Source organism: Theropithecus gelada, chromosome 13 (genome assembly GCF_003255815.1).
Source record: "Theropithecus gelada isolate Dixy chromosome 13, Tgel_1.0, whole genome shotgun sequence".
NCBI classification, from domain to species: Eukaryota; Metazoa; Chordata; class Mammalia; order Primates; family Cercopithecidae; genus Theropithecus; species Theropithecus gelada.
The window spans coordinates 59,096,090-59,120,525 of NC_037681.1; the positions used below are offsets into that span (position 1 = coordinate 59,096,090).

The window sequence follows — 24,436 nt, forward strand, 5'->3', positions numbered from 1 at the left end:
TGTGATACTCATGATGCAAAAAGTAGCTTGGGAGTGTCACCACCTTATTACAGATAGCCTTTTTTTTTTTTTGAGACGGAGTCTCTCTATGTCGCCCAGGCTGGCATGCAGTGGCGCAGTCTACTCTTACTGCAACCTCCGCCTCCCAGGTTCAAGTGATTCTCCTGCCTCATCCTCCTGAGTAGCTGGGATTACAGGCACGTGCCACCACGCCTGGCTAATTTTTGTATTTTTTAGTAGGGATGGGGTTTCACCACGTTGGTCATGCTGGTCTCGAACTCCCGACCTCGGGTGATCCGCCCACCTCGGCCTCCCAAATTGCTGGGATTACAGGCGTGAGCCACCACACCTCGCCTTACAGATAGCCTTTATGTGACTCGTGTTGAACTTGCTGTCAGCCATCATCCTTAAAGTCATTTTCACACATGCTGTGGATCAGCCACATTTCTTCCTAGTCAGTAATAATGATAATAATTACACTTAACATTTATGAGAGTTAGTATAGCAAGGTGATTAAGAACATAGTCTCTGGAATGAGACTGCCTAGTGGGAAGCACTATGATTAGCACCATGTGTTATCTATCACCATCACCATCATCATCATCCATCACCATCACTATCACCACCATCGTTGTTACCATTATCATCGCTATCACCACCATTATCACCATCACTATCACTACCATCATCACTATCATCACCATCACTATCACTATCACCACCATCATTACCATCACCATCACTGTCACCACCATTATCACCATCACCATCACTATCACCACCATCATCACTATCATCACCATCATCATCATCACTATCACCACCATCATCACCATCACTATCATCCATCACCATCACTATCACTACCATCATCATTACCATCACCATCACTATCACCACCATCATCACCATTACTATCACCACCATCATCATTACCATCACCATCACTGTCACCACCATTATCACCATCACCATCACTATCACCACCATTATCACCATCACCATCACTATCACCACCATTATCACCATCACTATCACCACCATCACATCACTGTCACCACCATTATCACCATCACTGTCACCACCATTATCACCATCACCATCACTATCACCATCACTATCACCATCATCACCATTACAATCATCCGTCACCATCACTATCACCACCATCATCAGTACCATCACCATCACTGTCACCACCATTATCACCATCACCATCACTGTCACCACCATTATCACCATCACCATCACTATCACCACCATTATCACCATCACCATCATCACCATTACTATCATCCATCACCATCACCACCATCATCAGTACCATCACCATCACTGTCACCACCATTGTCAGCATCACCATCACTGTCACCACCATCACCGTCATCATCATACCACCACCATCATCACCATCCCCACCATCATCACTACAACCACTGTCATCACCAGCACCATTATCATCACCATCACCATCATCACCATCACTATCATCATCACCATCACCATCATCACCATCACTATCATCATCATCACCAGCACTGTCATCACTACAACCATCATCATCACCATCACTATCACCATCACCATCATCACAACCACCATCATCACCATCACCATCACTATCATCCATCACCATCACCACCATCATCACCATCATCACAACCACCATCATCACCATCACTATCATCACCATCATCACCACCATCATCACTACAACCACCATCATCACCATCACCATCATCATCATCACCAGCACCATCATCACTAAACCCACCATCATCATCACCATCACTATCATCATCATGATCACCAGCACCATCATCACCATCACCATCATCATCAGCATCACTATTATTATCACCATCATCACTATCACCATCATCACCATCACTATCACCACCATCATCATCATCACCATCATCATCATCATCATCATCAATATGTTAAGTAAGTGCTCTGCCTACATTTACTGATTTAATCCTCATAACAACTTCATGAGGTAGGGGCTATTGTTATCCCAGTTTTATAAGTGAGGAAGTGGGACCTCACAAGATTATGTTTTGTGCCCAGGGTAACAGTGACAAGAATCTAAATCTGAGCAGTGTCCATTGGTTGGTTTTGTTTGTTTCATTGTTGACAAAAGTGCAAGACCATATCTGTTCCTGCTATTCATAAATTTCTTCTTTCAGTCAGCATTTTACCCTTACTTTACACTATCTTTTGGATTCCTGGTTCTGTCCTCCCAAGTGTATCTGCCCCTAGCTTCATGCTGTCTGTCATATTGTGAGAAAAATATGTATCTTCACCTAGATCATACACAAGGTCAGAGGCCATGTGGCAATTCCCTACAGATTCTGCTCACTGAAGCCCGATGGTGCACATCTCCTGAAGCTCCCTGAGCCTGTAGTCTTGTAACCCACTCAGAGAAGCCTAGAGAGTGGTCAGGCATGATTTGTATTTGAACATATTTGTATTTGGTTCCTGGGGAACATGTTTCCTCACCGCTTTCAGGTCTGCATTCCAGAATCCTTTCCAAGATGGACTGCACCCTCCAAATTTATAGTTGTTGAAATTAGTCCTCTGGGCAGGGCTAGATGCAAGGAACAGACAGAAAGCAGGGTCTGCAGAACACACATCCCAGAGGGGATAATGACCAGTTAATCCCCGCAGATAGTTAGATCTAGGAGACTGTCCCTGGGCTTCAGGGCTCCCTGCCTCTGACTCCGGCAGTGCAAATGCAAGCCTCTGTGTTCCCACTAAACCATAGGTGGCTGAGCAGTCATGGTGTTGCCTGCATTTCTATAAAGGAGGAGCTCAGGGCAGCAATCTCATCAGAGGGGAGGCTGGGGCTGAATTTAGGTTGTATGTTTATTTGGGGTGATTTGCAGGCAGGGGCTGCCCTGATAGAGATTACGGGGGCTAAATCCCCCACATAAAGCCATTTTGTGCCACTGCTCCTGTGCCAAATGACCAGAAAGACTGGACTGATTTTTCCCCTGTCTCCTTTCCTGGTTCTGTTCTCTGACCCTGGGTAATTAATGTAACCTAGCTAAGTTCAATTACCCACCCTTTTCACGATGTCGGGATGTCTGCCACCTGTCCCTGGTGCCCTTCTTGGCTTCCTGTGAGTCGTGACTGTGGGAGCCTTGCGACTTTTGGAGGAGAGCAGGAGGCCCTGGGTCTGCCATCAGCATGGGCTCCCTAATCACGCCATTGTCACCAGAGCCTGCCCGAGCTGCTGGGAAGTAGCAAAACAAGCATGCAGGGAACATTCTTCCACCCCAGTATGTTCCCCTCATGAAATCATCAAGCAAACCCTGAATGCCTTCTCTTGGTGTGGTCAGGCAGAAGGGTTGTCTCTCTCATACTAGAGCAGTCAGTGGCCATTGGCTGACTGAGCCAGTGGATTTGGGGAAGGCTGTCTTGTTCTCTTAGAACAGCATGTGGCCCTAGCAGTCCTCCTGTTCTTGGACAATGGTGGCCCCTCATGCCATGAAAACTGATGGGGCAGGCCGGGGAGCCCCAGCCAGAAATGGGAAGTGTCTCAAACCCTAGTGAAATGATCTTGAATCGCTGATTTACAGGCCTGATTTTGACACATTATTCTCAGGAAAACAGTGGTTTAGGGCAAGGTCTCGAGCTCTGTCTAGGTTGAAATCTTGTCGGGTGTGCTGGCTCACAGTTGTAATCCCAGCCCTTTGGGAGGCCAAGGCAGGAGGATTGCTTGAGCTCAGGAGTTTGAGACCAGTCTGAGCAACATAGAGATACCCCATTCCTACAAAAAAAATTTAAAAATTAGTTGGGCATGGTGGCACACACCTGTAGTCCCAGCTACTGAGGAGGCTGAGGCAGGAGGATCACTTGATTCTAGGAGGTTGAGGTTGTGATAAGCTTTGGTCGTGCCACAGCACTCTAGCCTGGGCAACAGAGCAAGACCCTGCCTCAGAAAAAAAAATCTTTACTGGCTCTGTGATCTAGCACAATTTATTTGAGTTCTGTAGGCCTCATCCAAAGATAAAAATTGGACTTACCTTACTGGCTGTGACAACTAAATAAAAAATAATACATGTAAAATGCTTAGAACAGTTCCTGGCATTTAGTAAGAGCTTTGTAAGTATTAACTATTATTAGTACCATCATCATCTTTATTGCCAGTATTTACTGAGTGTCTAATATGTACCAGATGTGTCTAAACACATATAGCACATGCACTATGAGCTCATTGAACTACTTTGGGGTTTTTTTGGTGTTGGGGAGGGTTGTTGTTTTTTGAGATGGAGTCTTGATGTGTCGTCCAGGCGGGAGTGCAGTGGCACGATCTCGGCTCACTGCAACCTCTGCCTCCCAGGCTCAAGCAATTCTCCTGCTTCAGCCTCTCGAGTAGCTGGGACCACAGGCGTGCACCACCACACCTGGCTAATTTTTGTATTTTTAGTAGAGATAGGGTTTCACCACGTTGGTCAGGCTGGTCTTGAACTCCTGACCTCAAATGATCCTCCCACCTCGGCCTGCAAAAGTGCTGGGATTACAGGTGAGCCACTGTGCCTGGCTGAACTACACTTGGAAGTAGGGTTTAACCCTGTGCCTCAGTTGAGGAAGCTAAAAATGGGAGAGTTCAGTAACCTGCACAGAGTTAAACTTGTAAGTAATTGGTGAAGTCAAAATCTAGAATCAAGGGGTTTTTGTTGTTTATTTTTTGTTTTGGAGACAGGGCCTTGCTGTGTCGCCCAGGCTGGAGTACAGTGGTGCAATCACAGCTCACTTTAGCTTCAACCTCCTGAGCTCAAGTGATCCTCCCACCTCAGTCTCCTGAGTAGCTGGGACCACAGGCATGCACCACCACACCTGGCTAATTTTTGTACTTTTTGTAGAGACAGGGTTTTGTTGTCCTGGCTGGTCTTGAACTCCTGGGTTCAAGCGATCCACCCGCCTTGGCCTCCCAAAGTGCTGGGATTATAGGCGTGAGCCACCGTGTCTGGCCTGGAATCGAGTTTTCCTAACTCCAGAGTTACACTGTTATTGTCCTCTGCTACTGCCCATAGTAACAGCCATATTACTGAGTACTTCCCACTTGCTGAGGAGGGTGCTGAGCACTTTACCTGCCTCATTTCATTTAATGATCACAATAATCCTAAGAGGTAGATTCTCGTTATCCCCATTTTACAGATGACGTAATCAAGGTTCAGAGAAGCTAAGCAGCCTCCAAAAATTTATACAGCAAAGAAAGCCAGCATTTAAATCCAGGCCTGCCTGACTCTAAAGGCTGTTCTCTTGAGTTTGACTGCCGAACAGGTGAGCAGGATGCTCCTAGGAGGTTGGTAACAGCAATTGGTGATCCATGACTTCTAGGATCCACTGAAACCCAGGGATACACAGTTTGCCTAATCAGCCCTATTTTCTGAGCTGTTGTTAGGGACAATTTTCACTTTCTCTGATGCTTCATTTCCCTGCAGCTTCTGAAAGCTGTTGATTTGCTCAGATTAAGACCAGCTTCTGTGCCTTTCGCTCGTCAGGTTGTTGTGTACGTGTTCAAGAGTATAGAGGAATCATAAACAATCCAGAAGGAGGCCTGGTGTACTACACAAAGTTTTTGCCACGTTGCTATGGGAGGAATCTGTGTTTCTTGAACAAACACTTGAGGTTATGTGACTGTGAGATTCCAAATGTGCATTTCAACATCACGTCGTGACGGGGCAACTTGTTTTGTGATGAACAGCACCGTAAGTAGAACATATTCTATAGACCAGGGATTCTTAGCCAGGGATGCACGGCAGGGCTTCAGAGGCTCTGGGAACATTTTGTATGTGTGTGTGCATTTTACTGGAGAGAGAGCTCATAACTTTTATAATATTCTCAAAGGATTTCATAACTCAAAAAAATCATTTAAAAATCATTGTTATCAATTTTAAAATCACTAGAAGAGGAAGCTTCAGAAAACAGAATAAGCCAGGCACAGTGGTGTGTGCTTGTAGTCCCAGCTACTCAAGAGGCTGAGGTGGGAGGATGGCTTGAGCCCATGAGTTCGTGGCTGCAGTGCACTATGATTACACCTGTGAATAGCCACTGCACTGCAGCCTAGGCAGCATAAGAGACCCTGACTCTGCAAACAAACAAACAAACAAAACAGAAACCTTAAGTACTCTTATGAAAATGACAGTGTGCCCTGGAGGCAGAACTGCACCTTCCTTTTTACGTGATTTATGCTATGGGGCCCAGGCTGCAGTGGCTCATGTCTGTAATCCCAGCACTTTGGGAGGCCGAGGCGGGGAGATCACCTAAGGTCAGGAGTTCAAGACCAGCCTGACCAACGTGGTGAAACCTCATCTCTACTAAAAACACAAAATTAGCCAGGCATGGTGGCACATGCCTGTAATCCCAGCTACTCGGTAGACTGAGGCAGGAGAATTGCTTGAACCCAGGGGCAGAGGTTGCGGTGAGCCAAGATTGTGCCATTGCACTCCAGCCTGGGCAACAAGAGTGAAACTCTGTCTCAAAAAAAAAAAAAGAAAAGAAAAGAAAAAAAAGGTTTCTGCTGTGATTAATACCTGGTATTAAGGACGTGTGTGTGTGTGTGTGTGTAAAAGAGAGAGAGAGAGAACACACACTATGTGCCAGGTAAATACTAGTATTAGTTCCATTTTTCTTTTTGAGAGAGTCTCACTCTATCGCCCAGGCTGGAGTGCAGTGGCACCATCTCGGCTCACTGCAACCTCCGCCTCCTGGGTTCAAGCAGTTCTCACACTTGAGCCTCCCAAGTAGCTGGGTTACAGGTGCACACCACCATGCCTGGCTAATTTTTTGTATTTTTAGCAGAAACAGGGTTTCACCCTGTTGGCCAAGCTGGTGTCGAACTCCTGGCCTCAAGTGATCCCCCCACCTCAGGCTCCCAAAGTGCTGGAATTATAGGTGGAAGCCACCATCCCAGGCCTTAGCTCCATTTTATAAATGGGGAAATTGAATCTTACAGGGCATAGAAATACCCAAGATCAGTTAGTAAGTCCACGCAAGCCCTAAGACAGCTTGCATAGATTTGTAAAGCAAAATAAGGAACAAATTATATAAAACCATTTTCTTTGTTTTCTTTTTTTGAGACAGAGTCTTGCTCTGTGGCCCAGACTGGAGTGCAGTGGCACAGTCACAGCTCACTGCAGCCTTAACCTCCCGGGCTTAAACGATCCTCCCACCTCAGCCTCCCAAGTAGTTAGGACTACAGGCACGCACCACCACGCCTGGCTAATATTTTCTGTTTTTTGTAGAGATGGGGATCCTGCTATGTTGCCCAGGCTGGTCTCGAACTCCTGGGCTCAAGAGATCCTCCTATATCGGCCTCCCAGAGTGCTGAGATTACAGTGTGAGCTACTGTCCCCAGCCAGAAAACAGTTTCCAAATAACATGCTTAATATGTGTACAAGTATTTCTTTTTTTTTCTTTTTTGAGATGGAATCTCCCTCTCTCGCCCAGGCTGGAGGGCATAATCTCAGCTCACTGCAACCTCTGCCTCCCAGGTTCAAGTGATTCTCCTGCCTCAGCCTCCCAAGTAGCTGGGATTACAAGCGCCGCCACCTTGCCCGGCTAATTTTTGTATTTTCAGTAGAGACAGGGTTTCACTATGTTAGCCAGGCTGGTCTTGAACTCCTGACCTCACGTGATCTGCCTGCCTCAGCCTCCCAAAGTGCTGGGATTACAAGCGTGAGCCACTGCACCTGGCCCAAGTATTTCTTTTTTTAGGGGAAAAAACATTATTGGAGAAAATTTCTTTCCTACTCATTTCCCAAATTTTTCTAGGAAGTCTATGTCAGATTTCCTTTCTTTTCTCTTTTCTCTCTTAAAATAATTTTTAATTGTTATTATAAACAGGATGTATCTGTGCTGAGGAGCACAGGTACTGTGCTTTTATACAGTCCTCATCTGGCAGGACTGTGGTTTTATTCCTGGATTGTCTACTGGGTTGTGTGAAGATGGGCTAGAAAGAGGATCTGTTGGGAAGGAAGAGTCTAAAAATGAATGAACTCAAGAGTCAATAACTCTTACAGCGTCATTACCATCTGTTCCTCTTCTCAGAGAGTCAGGCATGAGGGCCACCAGGCAGGGAAAAAAAGCGACTTGAGATCATGAGAAATTAAAAGCTTTGAATTAAAATTCACCCCAGGTGAGAGAGTGTTCATGGCCAAATATTACAAAAAAGGCTATTTTCCTGTAATCGGTGCCTGGTCAGAAGTTCATAGACCCAGTTCACTTTCTACCTCATTTCTTCAGTCTTCCCCGTCAAAATTAAGTTAGCGCTAGGAGCCTGTAGAATGTGTGTGGCATAAATGTGTCTTGCCTGTGCCACAGCTGCACCTTCACTGGTGGCTGGAGCCAGTCCTGTGCGTGTTCTCTCCTGCGCCTCATCAGTTAGCCAATCCCAATTTACCCTTCAAGATTAGGATCCTGTCTGGGCGCAGTAGTTCATGCCTGTAATCCCAACACTTTGGGAGCCCGAAGCAGGTGGATCATGAGGTCAGGAGTTAAAGACCATCCTGGCCATGATGGTGAAACCCTGTCTCTACTAAAAATACAAAACTTAGCCAGGCATGGTGGCAGATGCCTGCAATCCCAGCTACTTGGGAGGCTGAGGCAAAGAATTGCTTGAACCTGGGAGGCGGAGGTTGCAGTGGGCTGAGATCACGCCATTGCACTCCAGCCTGTGCAACAAAGCGAGACTCCATCTCAAAAAAAAAAAAAAAAAAAAAAGGATCCTGGCCGGGTGCAGTGACTCACACCTGTAATCCCAGCACTTTGGGAGGCTGAAGTGGGTGGATCACTTGAGGTCAGGAGTTCGAGACCAGCCTGGCCAACATGGTGAAATCCTGTCTCTACTGAAAATACAAAAATTAGCCAGGTGTGGTGGTGGGCATCTATAATCTCAGCTACTTGAGAGCTGTGGCAGGAGAATCGCTTGAACCCGGAAGGCGGAGGTTGCAGTGAGCCGAGATCACGCCATTGCGCTCTAGCCTGGGCGACAAGAGTGAAATTCTGTCTCAAAAAAAAAAAGATTAGGATCCTGTCACACCTCGGAGAACCTTTTGTGACCCCCGCGGCTGAGTTCGATGCTGCTTCTCCCTGCTCCCCCAGAGCCTTAGGAATTCCACTGTCCTTGCATGTCTCACACTCTCCTGTAAGTGTTATTGTTTTGGCCAGGTGCGTTGGCTCACACCAACACTTTGAGAGGCTGACTGGGTGGGTTGCTTGAGCCCAGGAGTTTGAGACCAGCCTGGGCAAGATGGTGAAACCCCATCTCTACTAAAATAATAATAATAATAATAATAATAATAATAATTAGCCAGGCGCGATGGCACACATTTGTAGTCCCAGCTACTCGGGAGGCTGTAGTGGGAGGATCACCTGAGCCCAGGGAGGTCAAGGCTTCATTGAGCTATGATCACGCCGCTGCACTCCACCAGGGTGACGGAGTGAGACCTTGTCTCTAAATAAATAAATAAATAAATTGTTATGGTTTTAATCTGTCTCTTCCGCTAGATTCTAGGTTTCCTGAGGTCAGTTTAATGCCTGGCACGTAGAAAATGCTCAAAAATTGGTAAACTAACAAATTTGTGTTTGTTTTTTCCCCATCCAAAAGTAAGTGCAAGGATTAGTGTTCTTAAGGTATAATCATGTAAAGGCACTTCTGACTATGTTAAAACAAAACAAAAAAAAAAAGAGCGGGGGGCAAGGAGGAGCTGGGGAGGAAAATTAGTCTCCTGTCAGAATTTGTGAAGTCAGTGCTAGGAGGTGAAAACATCACCTCTTAGATACTAGCAGTATACTAGCAATCTATTGCTATACAACAAATTACTCCAGCACTTCGTTCATTGTTTCTATTAGCCAGGAATTTAGACAGGGCACATCTTGTTTCTGCACATGATGTCTAGGGCCTCAGCTTAAAAGATTAGAACAGGGCTGGAATCATCAGAAGGCTTGTTCACTCACATGTCTGGCAGTTGATGTTGGCTGTTGGTTGGAGGCCTTGCTGGGGCTGTCAGCCAGAACAGCCCACACACAGCCTCTCCACGTGACTTGAGCTTCCTTACAGCATGGTGGCTGGGCTCCAAGGGCAAATGCCTTGAGAGAGAGAGAGGGTGAGGCTGGAGCCTTTTATGTAACCTGGTCACAGAAATCACACAGCGTCATTTGGCCACATTCTTTTGGTTAAGGTGGTTAAAAAGGTCCATCCAAGTTCCAAAGAGGAGACACAGACTCCACCGCTCAGTGAAGAAGTGTCAACATCACATTGTAAGGAGAGCTTGTGGATGGGATCTAGACTAGTGTGGCCATCTTTGAAAACTGCAATCTGTCACAAGCAGTCATGGGGAAAAGGCCAAATTCCTCATAATAGACTGTGGGTGTGAATCTCTTATGTAAGACAAGAGATATGAATCAAGGCAGATGGATTTTGTGAAGGCAGTGAGTTTTTCCTTCACTTTCAGAGTGCAGGTAATTTTAACTCTGTCAATAATGCAAATAGAAAGAGGAAGGTTTAATCTTTTGTGACAGAGATCTGGAATGTTAGAAAGTCCTATTTCCAGTGATCAGATCTACTTCATCTTCTTGCAAAAATGAGGCAGTCGTAGTGGCTAGAGTAACACCCTCACGAACTCTCTTTGTTAAGTCATCCCCCCTCCTCCAGTCACTTCCACCTCTTCCTGGCTTACTGTCACTCTAACATCACTCTTGTCATAATCCTTGATTATTTTCTTATCCATGTTGGTGATACTCTGACCACTCTGCTTCTTTTTTGAGATGGCCTCTCACTCTGTCACCCAGGCTGGAGTGCAGTGGCATGATCATGGCTCTCTGCAGCATTGACCTCCCAGGCTCTAGTTATCTTCCCACCTCAGCCTCCCTAGTAGCTGGAGTCACAGATGTGTGCCATACCACACCTGGCTAATTTTTAAATTTTTTGTAGAGACGAGATCTCACCGGGTTGCCCAGGTTGGTCTCGAACTCCTGGGCTCAAGGGATCTGCCCTCCTCAGCCTCCCAAAGTGCTGGAATTACAGGCGTGAGCCACCACACCTGGTCCACTCAGCTTGAGATCCACTCTTCCAATGATCTTGTCCTTCACCCTTCTCAGCTGCTCACTTCTTTGACTTTGTCATGACCTCTCTTTGCAACCTTCCATGATCGCTATTCCAGATATCTTTCAGCTCCAATAATTCTTCAGCACCACAAGAACATACAGTTCTTTGGCATAACTATCACCTTTTCACTGTCCCTCCCCAACTATACCTTCCCTTCCCCACCCCCTGCCCCCACCTAGAACAAAGGTGCATCATGCAGGCAGGGTGAGGCGGCTCACGCCTGTAATCCCAGCACTTTGGGAGACGGAGGCTGGTGGATCACTTGAGGTCAGGAGTTCGAGACAGCCTGGCCAACATGGTGAAACCCTGTCTCTACTAAGAAGTCTATCATGAGAATCATCCCTTTGCACACACTCAACTCTCTTGCCCCCTCCCTCCTTCTTGTATGTTCCTAACAAACCCAACCCTGATTAACCCCACCCCGCACACCCTCCACAGCTGTCACCATGCAGTTTCTGGTCTCTATATTTATGAAAACAACCTCTAGTGGGCCCTTGAGGCTGCCTGCAGTCAGACATTCTTTGAAATAGGGCATGAGCTGCTCCTCTGGCCCAGAGCTGTAACCCTACAACATTGGGTCATAGCCCCTCATCTGCCAGGCACTGCTGCCCAGACCTGAATACACACCCATCTGGCCTCCAGGAGAATAAAAAATCCTCTTCAGAAACTGCTTCTCCCTGCTGACACCCCTGGCTTTCTGGTGGCTTCAGAACTAAAGTCAGAGGATGTGACATTCTCTCTGAGGGTACCCTTTCCATTTCCGCTTCATTTTTCTGAACACTCAGCGTTGCTGAGAGAGCTATTTTAACATCTTCTTCTATTCTTAGCACCAAAGCACAAAGTCATATATGCAGATAAACCAGGGTTAGAAAAACTGCACGTTCATTTTTTAAATTCTTAGTGAGAAAAATCAAGAGCACCTGTTGGGGTTGGGGGCGTAAGGGGCTGTAACCAAGTCGGACACTCCAGAGGAAGGTGGAAAGTGCCTGAATGGAGGTTCTGACACTATGCAGATGTGTCACCTCGGGCAAGTCCCTTCAGTTGCCGGGGGCTCAAGCTCACCATCTGCAAAGTGAGGGGACGGGATGAGGGAATTCCTAAGCCCCTTTCTAGATCTTTCATTCTTCATCACCAGATGCTACAATATACACAGTTGCCTCTGGGTTTTTCTCTGCCCCTCCTGCCTTCATTCATCAGTTTTTCAATCAACTAAAGGCTCTGCTTCATGCCCAGAGGGTACAGAGATAAATAGGGCACAATTCTTGCCCTTTAGGAACTCACATTCCTTATAGACAAATCACTTGATATATGTGAAAGTTGGTTATACAAACTGGGTTATTCTTGTCATACCCAACTAACTCAGAATTGAGAGGCTGGGGGAAAAGGGCATTTAGGGTACATAGCACCTGCTCCAAGAATTGATTTTTCTGCAAAGCTGAAACAGCCTGCTGTAACCCTAAGACCAGTTTCACCCTAGTAATTGCTAAAATGACCTGCTGTGACTCTAACACTAGTTTTACCTACTGCTGTCACTCACCAGTCAGAGCCTGCCAGCTCCCAGAAGTTTCTTTAGTGCCAATGAGTGTTCTGTCAGAATAGTATGTAACATTTCTCTTTCTAATAAAACTCCCGGCCAGGTGCAGTAACTCACGCCTGTAATCCTAGCACTTTGGGAAGCTGAGGTAGGAGGATCACTTGAAGCCAGGAGTTCAAGACCACCCTGGGCAACATAGTGAAACCTCATCTCTACAAAAATATTTAAAAATTATAGCTAGTATGGTGGTGTACTCCAATAGTCATAGCTACTCAGGAGGCTGAGGCAGGAGAATCCCTTGAGCCCAGGAGTTTGAGGCTGCAGTGAGCTCTGATCAAACCACTGTACTCCAGCCTGGGTGACAGAGCAAGACACTGACTCAAAAAACAGAAAAACAAAAGCAAAAAATAAATAAATAAATATATATATATATATAATTCCCAACCTTCTCTCTGTTTTCCGGACATACTGAGGACCACCCAGGCTGTGTGTGCGCTCTGAATTGCAATTCTGTGATTCTCTCTCTTTTTTTTTTTTTTGAGACTGAGTCTCGCTATGTTGCCCAGGCTGGAGTGCAGTGGCACGATCTCAGCTCACTGCAAGCTCCACCTCCCGGTTCAAGCATTTCTCCTGCCTCAGCCTCCAGAGTAGCTGGGACTACAGGCATGCACTACCATGCCCAGCTAATTTTTGTATTTTTAGTAAAGACAGGGTTTCACCATGTTGGCCAGGCTGGTCTCGAACTCCTGACCTCAAGTGATCTGTCCATCTCAGCCTCCCAAAGTGTTGGGATTACAGGCATGAGCCACCACGCCTGGCCAATTCTGTGATTCTCAAATAAAACATTGAGAGATTCATCTCTATGTTTTATTTTGACTTTGATAAATCATGTAATTATGTCATAATGTGATCAATGTTTTGAGAAAAGTCTGTTCTAAGTATAATGGGAGCAAAGAAAAAAAGATTGGTTCTGGCTATAGAGATTAGAATATTTCACAAGAGGAAATTATGTTAGAGAATATTCTTGAACAATCAATTGGACTTTGCCAGAGTGTGGTGGGCATAGGGAACCCAGAAGGAACATTCATTCCAGTTATGAGAAAGGGCCCAAAGACATGGCAAATCTGGGGGACAAATTCCACATTTTCCATATAGCTGACCATTAAACACATGACCAAGTGTGTCAGTGCATGACGTTGGACAAGATAGATTGGAGCCTTCTCTCTTTTTCTTCTTCTCATTTAGCAAAAATTTCATCATTGTAGAATTGTCCCAATTTTCTAATTTTAAGTCAGGGCTTCTTTGTCATGCTTAAAGTCTTACCCTCTGTGCCCTCTGCTCTGTATTCTATGTGGTAGCCTGAAATCTGGCCCTGTTATATATATTTTTTTATGCCAGCCTCCTGAAGGTGTTCAAGCATACCATTTATCAAATATTTCCATGTAATGTGGCAGCAAATAACAGCTTCATTTTACAGAGGGAAGAGCTGAAGCAAACACTGATTTGTAGATGCTTGGTAACAGGGAAAGAGACCTGATATACGCCCTCTGTCTTTCCTTCACAAAAATTTTGTAGCTTTCTTTGTTTCTTCAAGCCTTCTACCTGTAGTTATACCTTAAGGGAGATAATTATAAGCAATTTTGACTGACCTGAGTCAATCACACTAGGACCGTCATAAGGGTTAGATTTTGAGTTGACTGTGGCTTTAAGGAAGAATTAAATATTGTGAACACCATTTAAAGTTATAGAAGAAAGCATAAGTTACCACTCGGAATATAGGTTGGTAAAGCTAAAATCTTCCTGAGCCCATGAGAATACCTGCTTTTTTTCCCCAAGTCTAATTGTTTCATGAAGAATTGCTGAGCATGGTGGCTCATGCTTGCAAACCCAGTACTTTGGGAGGCTGAGGCAAGAGGATTGCTTGAACCCAGGAGTTTGAAACCAGCCTGTGCAACAAAGTGAGACTCCCATCTCTACAAATAATTTAAAAATTAGCCAGGGGTGCTGGTACATGCCTGGGGGTCCTAGCTACTCAGGAGGCTGAGACAGGAGGATTACCTGAGCCTGGCAGGTTGAGGCTGCAGTGAGCCGTGATCATGCCACTGCACTACAGCCTGGATAACAGAACGAGACCCGCTCTCTTAAACACACACACACACACACACACACACACACACACACGTATGTGTATATATATATAAATTGGACATACACCTGTAGTCCTAGCTACTCAGGAGGCTGAGGCAGGAGGATCACTTGAGCATAGCAGGACCCTGTCTCTAAAAAAGAAAAATTATTGCTGCCTTTTTCTTTGCTTTGCTTTTTGTTTTTGTTTGTTTGTTTGGTTTGGTTTGGTTTGCTTTTTTTTTGAGGCAAGGTCTCACTCTGTCACCCAGCCTGGAGTGCAGTGGTGAAATCTTGGCTCACTGCAACCTCCATTTCCTGGGTTCAAGCGATTCTTGTGCCTCAGTCTACTGAGTAGCTGATATTACAGGCACGCACCACCACACCTGGCTAATTTTTGTATTTTTAGTAGAGATAGGGTTTCGCTGTGTTGCCCAGGCTGGTCTCAAACTCCTGACCTCAAGTGATCTGCCCGCCTCGGCCTCCCAAAGCGCTGGGAATACAGGCATGAGCCACCATGCAAGTCTGGGAGGTGGTTTATCATGTAAGTGTTGCAGGACAAAAGCATACCCAAGTGAGTCACACTGCTATCTCGGATTTGGCCTTTGGCTTTCGAGATCCAAAAAGTTCAACTATGAATCCTGCCAGAACTGATCGGGGTTTAGAGACTGTAAAGCAACCTCTTTCTATTGTGTCTCTAGCACCATCTACTGGGAGACAAAAGTGCCTTTATTAGTATACCTTCAGATGAAAGTGTCAGCAACCTAACAGGTAGCAGAGGAAGGAGAAAAGGGGAGGAAAGAGAAGCTCAGAGCAGATTCTATGTAAGAAAAAGAGGATTAAATGCTTATATATTAGATGGAACCACTAAAACAAAAATACAGACCTTCTAAATTTAAATTACCAGAAATGCACACAAGCAAACACAGTCCATATGGTAAAAGATGTTTTTTCTTTTTTTTTTTTTTGAGACAGGGTCTTACTCTGTCACCCAGGCTGGAGTGCAGTAGCACAATTTTGGCTCACTGCAGCCTCGACCTCCTGGGCTCAAGCGATCCTCCCACCTCAGCCTTTCTAGTAGCTGGGACTACAGTGTGCACTACCATGCCCTGCTAATTTTTGCTTTTTTTTTTTGAGACAGAGTCTCGCTCAGTCGCCCAGGGTGGAGTGCAGTGGCGCGATCTCAGCTTATTGCAAGCTCCGCCTCCCGGGTTCACGCCATTCTCCTGCCTCAGCCTCCGACTACAGGCACCCGCCGCCACGCTCAGCTAATTTTTTGCATTTTTAGTAGAGATGGGGTTTCACCGTGTTAGCCAGGATGGTCTCGATCTCCTGACCTCGTGATCTGCCTGCCTCGGCCTCCCAAAGTGCTGGGATTACAGGCGTGAGCCACCGCGCCCAGCTGCATTTTTTTTTTTTTTTAAATAGAAATGGGGTTTCATCATGTTGCCCAGGCTGGTCTTGAACTTCTGAGCTCAAATGACCCCCCTGCCTTGGCATCCCAAAGATTTAAAAAGAAAAACAAAAAAACAGAAGTCATAAAAACAGAAAGTATACTATAAAGTACAATGACAGAACTAACAACAGAACACACACACACATATATTTTTATATCTATAAAAAAATATATATGCTGTATTAATGCAGTTAAATGTGCCTATTAAACAGAGTCTCAGTTTTTTGTTTTTTTGTTTTGTTTTGTTTTTTTGAGATGGAGTCTCCCTCTGTCACCTAGGCTGGTGTGGTTGCAGTGGCATGATCATAGCTCACTACAACCTCGAACTCCTGGGCTCAAGCAATCCTCCTACCTGAACCTCTCGAGTAGCTGGGAATACAGGTGTGCGCTACCACATCCAGCTAATTTTTGTATTTTAGTAGAGACAAGTTTTCACCGTGTAGGCCAGGCTGGTCTCAAACCTGTAATCCCAGTTACCCGGGAGGCAGAGGTTGCAGTGAGATCATGCCATTGCACTCCAGCCTGGGCAACGAGAATGAAACTACGTCTCAAAAAAAAAAAGAACAAAACATTAGATGAGAATGGTGGCGCGTGCCTGTAATCTCAGCTACTCGGGAGGCAGAGGCACAGGCAGGAGAATCACTTGAGCCAGGGAGGTGGAGGTTGCAGTGAGCTGAGGTCGTGCCACTGCACTCCAGCCTGGGCAACAAGAGCAAAACTGTCTTAAAAAAAAAAAAAAGGTTGCATGTGCAAATATTCCCTGTTTAAAATTTAAAAATTTAAACAGGGAATAAATTAAAAATTTGGCCAGATCACACCTGTAATCCCAGCACTTTAGGAGGCCAAGGTGAGCGGGTCACTTGAGACCAGCCTGGTCTACATGGTGAAACCGTGTCTCGCCAGGAGCGGTGGCTCACGCCTGTAATCCCAGCACTTTGGGAGGCCAAGGCGGGCGGATCACAAGGTCAGGAAATTGAGACCTGGTTAACACGGTGAAACCCCGTCTCTATAAAAATACAAAAAATTAGCCGGGCGAGGTGGCGGGCGCCTGTAGTCCCAGCTACTTGGGAGGCTGAGGCAGGAGAATGGCGTGAACCCGTGAGGCGGAGCTTGCAATGAGCCGAGATCGCGCCACTGCGCTCCAGCCTGGGCGACTGAGCGGGACTCCGTCTCAAAAAAACAAACAAACAAACAAAAAACCGTCTCTACTAAAAATACAAACATTGTCTGGGCTTGATGGTAAGTCCCTGAAATCCCATCTGTTTGGGAGGCTGAGGCGGAAGAATCACTTGAACCCGGCAGGCAGAGATTGCACTGAGCCAAGATCGCGCCACTGCACTCCAGCTTGGACGACACAGTGAGACTGTGTCTCAAAAAAAAAAAGAGCAAGGAATCCTTTGTGCACTTCCCAGATTCTCTCGGTTGAACAGTGGACACCCAGACACGCGGGATGGTATCACCTGGACCTCAGTGTCTCACTTGAGTGCTTCATACCCAGGCACCCTGAGGCTGTATGTGAACTCAGAACTCTAGTCTTCAGACACCAGGAAGACTACATTTTTGAAGAGCAGTTCTGAGTTTAAGAAAAGAAATGGGGCCGGGTGCAGTTGTTCACACCTATAATCCCAGCCCTTTGGGAGGCCGAGGCTGGTGGTTCTCGAGGTCAGGAGTTCAAGACCAGCCTGGCCAATATGGTGAAACCCTGTGTCAACACAAAAATTAACTGGGTGTGATGGTGTGCGCCTGTATTCCCAGCTCCTCGGGAGGCTGAGGCAGCAGAATCGCTTGAACCCAGGAGGCAGAGGTTGCATTGAGCCAAGACTGCGCCATTGCACTCCAGCCTGGGCAACAGGCAGGGGGAAACTATGTCAAAAAAAAAAAAAAGAAAGAAAGAAAGAAAGAAAGAGAGAGAGAGAGAAAGGAAATGTCCTCTTTTACTCAGATAGATTTGTGTGTTCTCTCAGCATTTAGGAACCCACAAAAGCAGAACCAAATGTTTTAAATGACTGGCAATTGGTTCTTCTTTTACTTTTTAAATTATTTTAATGGTAAGGTACAAGTTCCTGCTTTTTCTTAGCCTCTTAAGATTTCAGCCCTACTTTGCATGCTAATTCTCTTCCCTAATAACAGTAGAAGCCAAGTTCCTAAAATTGCCATTTGACCACATGAAAGGGAAAAATAATTATCACCCTAAAAGAGTATGTTAACCTCCTATCACTTGCATTTACCTTTAAAATGTATGAGACAGCTCTGGGACTATAAGAAAACTTTTTAGGCCAGGCATGGTGGCTCACACCTGTAATCCCAGCACTTCCGGAGGCCACGGCTGGTGGATCACCTGAGGTCAGGAATTGGAGACTAGCCTGGCCAACGTGGTGAAACCCCGCCTCTACTAAAAATACAAAAATTAGCTGGGCGTAGTGGTGTGTGCCTGTAATCCCAGCTACTTGGGAGGCCGAGGCGGGAGCCTCCAGCCTGGGCGACAAGAGCAAAACTCTGTCTAAAAAAAAGCTTTTAAGAAGACTCAACTGTATCATTGTTTCAGGCTCTGAAACAGAGTCCTTTTCTCTTTCCTCTTCAAAAAGAAAGGGCTGGAGCGATTTGGCCTGTTACAGAGGAACCTGGGATTCTCTATTCTTGGTGCAAGGTTCTAGCACCTGGCTGTTACTCCTGGGTGGGCCATAATTTTAAGAGGAAGTGGATCATCTTATCCTGGGGTTTTCCACCTGAGCTGCTCAGAACCTGTACTTGATTCAGCCAGAACAACTCTGGCTTTTATATATATGTTACTATATATTTATGAGTATATATTTTCCATTGTCCCTTGGAATCCACAGAAGACTGGTTCCAGGACCCCCTACTGATACTTAAATCGTTGGACACTCTAGTTCGTTCTATAAAATGGTGCAGTATTTGCATATAATCTGAGCCCATACTCCCATATACTCTATTTACTTATTTATTTATTTGAGGGTTGTTTTGTTTTCTCTTCCCCACCCTCTCCATATTTGTTTGTTTTTGAAGACAGTCTCATTCTGTCACCTATGCTGGAGTGCAGTGGTGCAATCATGGCTCACTATAGCCTTGACCTCCTGGGCTCAAGCAGTCCTCCTGCCTCAGCCTCCTAAATAGCTGAGACCACAGGCACACATCACTATGCCTGGCTAATTTTTTACTTGTATTTATTTATTTATTTTGGTAGAGATGGGGTCTCTGCATGTTTCCCAGGATCTGGGCTCCCATCTCTTTAACAAATTAAAATGAAGGTGGAGAGGGTAGAACCAGTGAGTGTTTGGGGAGGCTCTATATAAAGATGAAACTTGGGCATTTATCATCTTTGTTTTCTGTCTCCTCCCATCAGGAGAAGTTGCCCCGGTGCAAGGAACTGCATTCGACCTGAGAAAGCCAGTGGAGCTGGGAAAACACCTGCAGGACTTCCATCTCAATGGTTTTGACCACAATTTCTGTCTGAAGGGATCTAAAGAAAAGCATTTTTGTGCAAGGTGAGGTACTTTTCACTTCCTGAGTCTGTAAGGAAGAAAGAAATGACACCACCTCCTATCTTCCTCTGGGGCTTTTCCTCTGGCCACATCCGTGGCATTTACCGTGCTACAGGTGACCCAATACCACATCCCATATTTTCTCAAAGCTCCCATGGCACAGGTGAGCTCTGTAGAATGTATCCTCCTCCCGCTGCCTGCCATTACCCTTAGGCCCCCTGCTCAGCACCCCTTCTCTCACTCTCTGCCTGTTCTTTAAGGCTCATTTTCTGTTAGAAGCCTTGACTCTTCCTAGCGTAAGTCACCTTGGCCATCATCGAACTTCCAGAGGCTTTGTGTTTTCTCCATCTGTGACTTATGCCTGCCTACTCCATGGCCAGTTGGAGGCTAGGCATCTCCCGCAGCACTCACCGCCTCCAGCCTTGACCGATAGACACTTGTGTGCACACTCTCGCCTTCTCACCAAATCCCAGCTCCTCATGTCATTTCATCTTTGTGAAGCCCTACCTCTACCCTAACACCTAGTATCATCCTTGGCACTAGCAAATAATGAATAAATATTTGCGGAATTAACAGTTGGTTTTTTTTTTGTGAGACAGAGTCTTGCTCTGTCGCCCAGGCTGGAGTGCAGTGGCGGGATCTAGGTTTACTGCAACCTCCGCCTCCCGGGTTCAAGCGATTCTCCTGCCTCAGCCTCCTGAGTAGCTGGGATTACAGGCATGCGCCACCATGCCCAGCTGATTTTTGTATTTTTAGTAGAGATGGGGGTTTCGCAATGTTGGTCAGGCTGGTCTTGAACTCTTGACCTTGTAATCCACCCGCCTCAGCCTCCCAAAGTGCTGGGATTACAGGGGTAAGCCACTGCACCCGGCTCAACAGTTTTTAAATAAAGCAGAGAAAATGACTCAAACCTAATAGTGACAGAAAAAAGGTCAAAGACCTTCTCCGGGCTGGGGGTGGTGGCTCACGCCTGTAATCCCAGTACTTTGGGCGGCTGAGGTGGGCGGATCACTTGAGATCAGGAGTTCGAGACCAGCCTGGCCAACATGGTGAAGCTCTCTATCTCTACTAAAAATACAAAAATTAGCCGGGTGTGGTGGCGCGGGCCTATAGTCCCAGCTACTCGGGAGGCTGAAGCAGGAGAATTGCTTGAACCAGGGAGATGGAGGTTGCAGTGAGTGGAGATTGCACCACTGCACTCCAGCCTAGGTGACAGAGCAAGACTCTGTCTCAAAAAAAAAAAAAAAAAAAATCCCTTCCCTGACTCTGAGCCCCAGTACAAGGTCCCAGCAGTGTTCCTGCAGCTCCACCCCACTTTCCTCCTCTGTGCTCTTACCCACATTCCTCTCCCCACCCCGGGAGACCCTCCTGCTCTCTCCCCATTTACCCAAATCCTAGCCCTCCTTCTCCAAGCATCTTTCTCAGAACCTCTTGGTTAACTGCCTGTGGTGGGGATGTTTTAACTATTTCATGCATGTGTTTTGCCTCTCAGTGAAACTATAAGACCCAGGCCTGTTTTAATCTATATCCCTTCAACACCAAGTGTAGGACCAGGCAGGAAACTCCCCACTGTAGAGGCCTGGATTTTTATGTTTTATTTTGCTTTGTTCGGTTTTTGAGACAGGGTCTTGCTTCATCACCTAGGCTGGAGTGCAGTGGCGAGACCGCAACTCACCTGCAACCTCAATCTCCCAGGCTCAAGCAATCCTCCCCGCTCAGCCTCCCAAGGACCATGCGCCTAGCTAGGTTTTTTAATCATTTATTTTTGTAGAGATAAAGTCTCACTATGTTTCCAGGGGTGGTCCCAAATTCCTGAGTTCAAGCAATCCTCCTGTCTTAGCCTCCCAGAGTGCTGGGATTACAGGCTCCACCATGTTTGGCCAAGGCCTGATTTAAAAAAAAAAAAAAAAGAACACAGTGAATCTAGTGAAAACCCACAGCAGGACTGTTATGAGGGGAGACCTAACTAAAAAACAGCCTGCTTAAGTCCCAGGGAAGGGAACAGTTTAATTTAGAAAAGCTTCTCTTCACTTTCATGAGACAAGGCTGGTGGTTTTGCCAGGTCAAGCAGAGAGCCCCAATTCTTTATGAAAAAGAATCTCAGTAGGGCACGGTGGCTCACACCTGTAATTCCAGAACTTTGGGAGGCTCAGGCGGGTAGATCACCTGAAGTCAGGGGTTCAAGACCAGCATGGCCAACATGGTGAAACCCCGTCTCTACTAAAAATATAAAAATTAGCCAGGCGTGATGGTGGGCACCTATAATCCCAGCTACTCAGGAGGCTGAGGCAGGAGAATCGCTTGAACCCGGGGGGCGAAAGTTGCAGTGAGCCAAGATTGCACCACTGCACTCCAGGCTAGGCAATAGAGCAAAACTCCATCTCAAAAAGAAAATAATCTCAGGCTGGGTGCAGTGGCTCTCATGCCTGTAATCCCAGCACTTTGGGAGGCTGAGGTGGTCAGATCACCTGAGGTCAGTAGTTCAAGACCAGCTGGGCCAACATGGTGAAACTCCGTCAATACTAAAAGTACAAAAAAAATCAGCTGGACGTGATGGTGGGCACCTATAATCCCAGCGACTGTAGAGGCTGAGGCAGGAGAATCGCTTGAACTATGGGGGCAGGGGTTGCAGTGAGTCAAGATTACACCACTGCACTCTACCCTGGGCGACAGAGCCAGACTCCGTCTCAAAACAAACAAACAAACAAAGACACAAAAAGTAGCTGGACGTGGTGGTGTGCACCTGCAGTCCCAGCTACTGGGGAGCTGAGGTGGGAGAATTGATTGAGCCCGGGAGGCTGAGGTTGCAGCCTGGGCAATAGAGCAAGACTCTATTTCAAAAAAAGAAAAGAATCTCAGCCTCTCCAGGACCTTCTTCTCTCCAACCTGGCTGCTGCCTTCCTCCTTACTCCCCAGCTGGCAGGAGTGAGTCTGTTTTGTGATGCCCCAAAGAAGCCAAGATCAGAGTGAGACGTTGCTACTGAGGATCCTGAAAGCCACCTGCTCATGCTTTGCTTTTGAGACTGGAAGAATTTTCCATCATGCTCTTCTTACCTTCATCTCCTCCTTATATCTGGTCCCTGCTCTGTGGCTGGGTCTGATTCCTGTCTCAAAGCTGCTTCCCAGCTTCTACTCCTCCCCGCCTGCTTTTCTGCCCTGGACTCATGTGGTTTGTGTTTCTTACCAGGGTGCATCATGCTGCAAGCGGGCGGGTACTAGAAGTATACACCACCCAGCCCGGGGTCCAGTTTTACACGGGCAACTTCCTGGATGGCACATTAAAGGGCAAGAATGGAGCTGTCTATCCTAAGCACTCTGGTTTCTGCCTGGAGACTCAGAACTGGCCTGACGCAGTCAATCAGGTAATGCCACAGACTGGCTTGTTGGAGTGGAGTTGTGTCCAAGGTCACACTATACGACAGAGTTCACTACACTCGGATCAGGTTGTATGATTCAAAAGTTCAGGCTTTGTTTGTTAGGTTGTTTTTTGAGACAGAGTCTCATTCTTGTCGCCCAGGCTGCAGTGCAGTGGCATGATCTCAGCTCACTGCAACCTCCGTCTCCTGGGTCCAAGCGATTCTCCTGCCCCAGCCTTCCAAGTAGCTGGGATTACAGGCACCTACCACCATGCCTGGTTAATTTTTGTATTTTTAGTAGAGATGGGGTTTCACCATGTTGGTCAGGCTGGTCTCAAACTCCTGACCTCAAGCGATCCACCTGCCTTGGCCTCCCAAAGTGCTAGGATTACAGGCATGAGCCACTGTGCCCGGCTCAAAAGGTCATGCTTATTCTCTTCTCCAAGTCACAGAAAACCCACAGCCAAGCTACTGACTTGGGATTTACATGGTTTTAAGAAAGCTCAAAGCCTTTATCCAGTTTGTTTCTCCTTACCAATACCTTCTCGTTTTCTGCAGCCACACTTAAGGAGCGCTTCCATATCGTCTCCTCCTGTGTGCTCCCTCATAACTTTCTTTTCTGGTTGTTACCTAAAGCAGTACTCCTGAAAGTGCCAGCACACAATAAGAAACTTGCACCTTGGGCTGGGCAAGGTGGCTCATGCCTGTAATCCCAGGACTTTGGGAGGCTGAGGCAGGAGGATTGGTTGAACCTGAGATTGAGGTTAACCTGGGGAACACAGGGGGACCTCATCCTTACGGATTATTAGAAAAATTAGCCGGGTGTGGTGGTGCACACCTGTGGCCCCAGCTACTTGGGAGGCTGAGGTGGGAGGATCACCTGAGCCTGGGAGGTCAAGGCTGCAGTGAGCCATGATCACACCACTGCACTCTGGCCTGTGCAACAGAATGAGACCCTGTCTTAAAAAAAAAAAAAAAGAAAGAAAGAAAGGGCCAGGTGCGGTGGCTCACACCTGTAATCCCAGCACTTTGAGAGGCTGAGGCAGGCGTATCACTTGAGGTCAGGAGTTCACGACCAGTCTGGTCAACATGACAAAACCCTGTCTCTAGTAAAAATACAAAAAGTAGCTGGGCATGGTGGCAGGTGCCTGTGATCCTAGCTACTTGGGAGGCTGAGGTAGCAGGAGAATCGCTTGAACCCAGGAAGCAGGGTTTGCAGTTAACTGAGATTGTTCCACTGCACTCCAGCCTGGGCAACAGAAGTGAGACTTCATCTCAAAAAAAAAAAAAAGCCTACACCTTGCACCGGATTATAGATCAACACACTGCTTCCCTTCATCAGGAAAG

At 46.5% G+C, this 24,436-nt stretch overlaps 1 protein-coding gene across 1 annotated transcript in view; it reads left to right on the plus strand.

Annotated features, from left to right (window-relative positions):
• The window catches only part of GALM (galactose mutarotase), a 73,316-nt gene that overhangs the window by 47,795 nt on the left and 1,085 nt on the right, over nucleotides 1-24,436 (plus strand). The window contains exons 5-6 of the mRNA XM_025405671.1: nucleotides 19,595-19,736; nucleotides 22,921-23,095. Coding sequence (XP_025261456.1) covers nucleotides 19,595-19,736; nucleotides 22,921-23,095 — 317 coding nt within the window. The remainder of the gene's footprint in view (nucleotides 1-19,594; nucleotides 19,737-22,920; nucleotides 23,096-24,436) is intronic.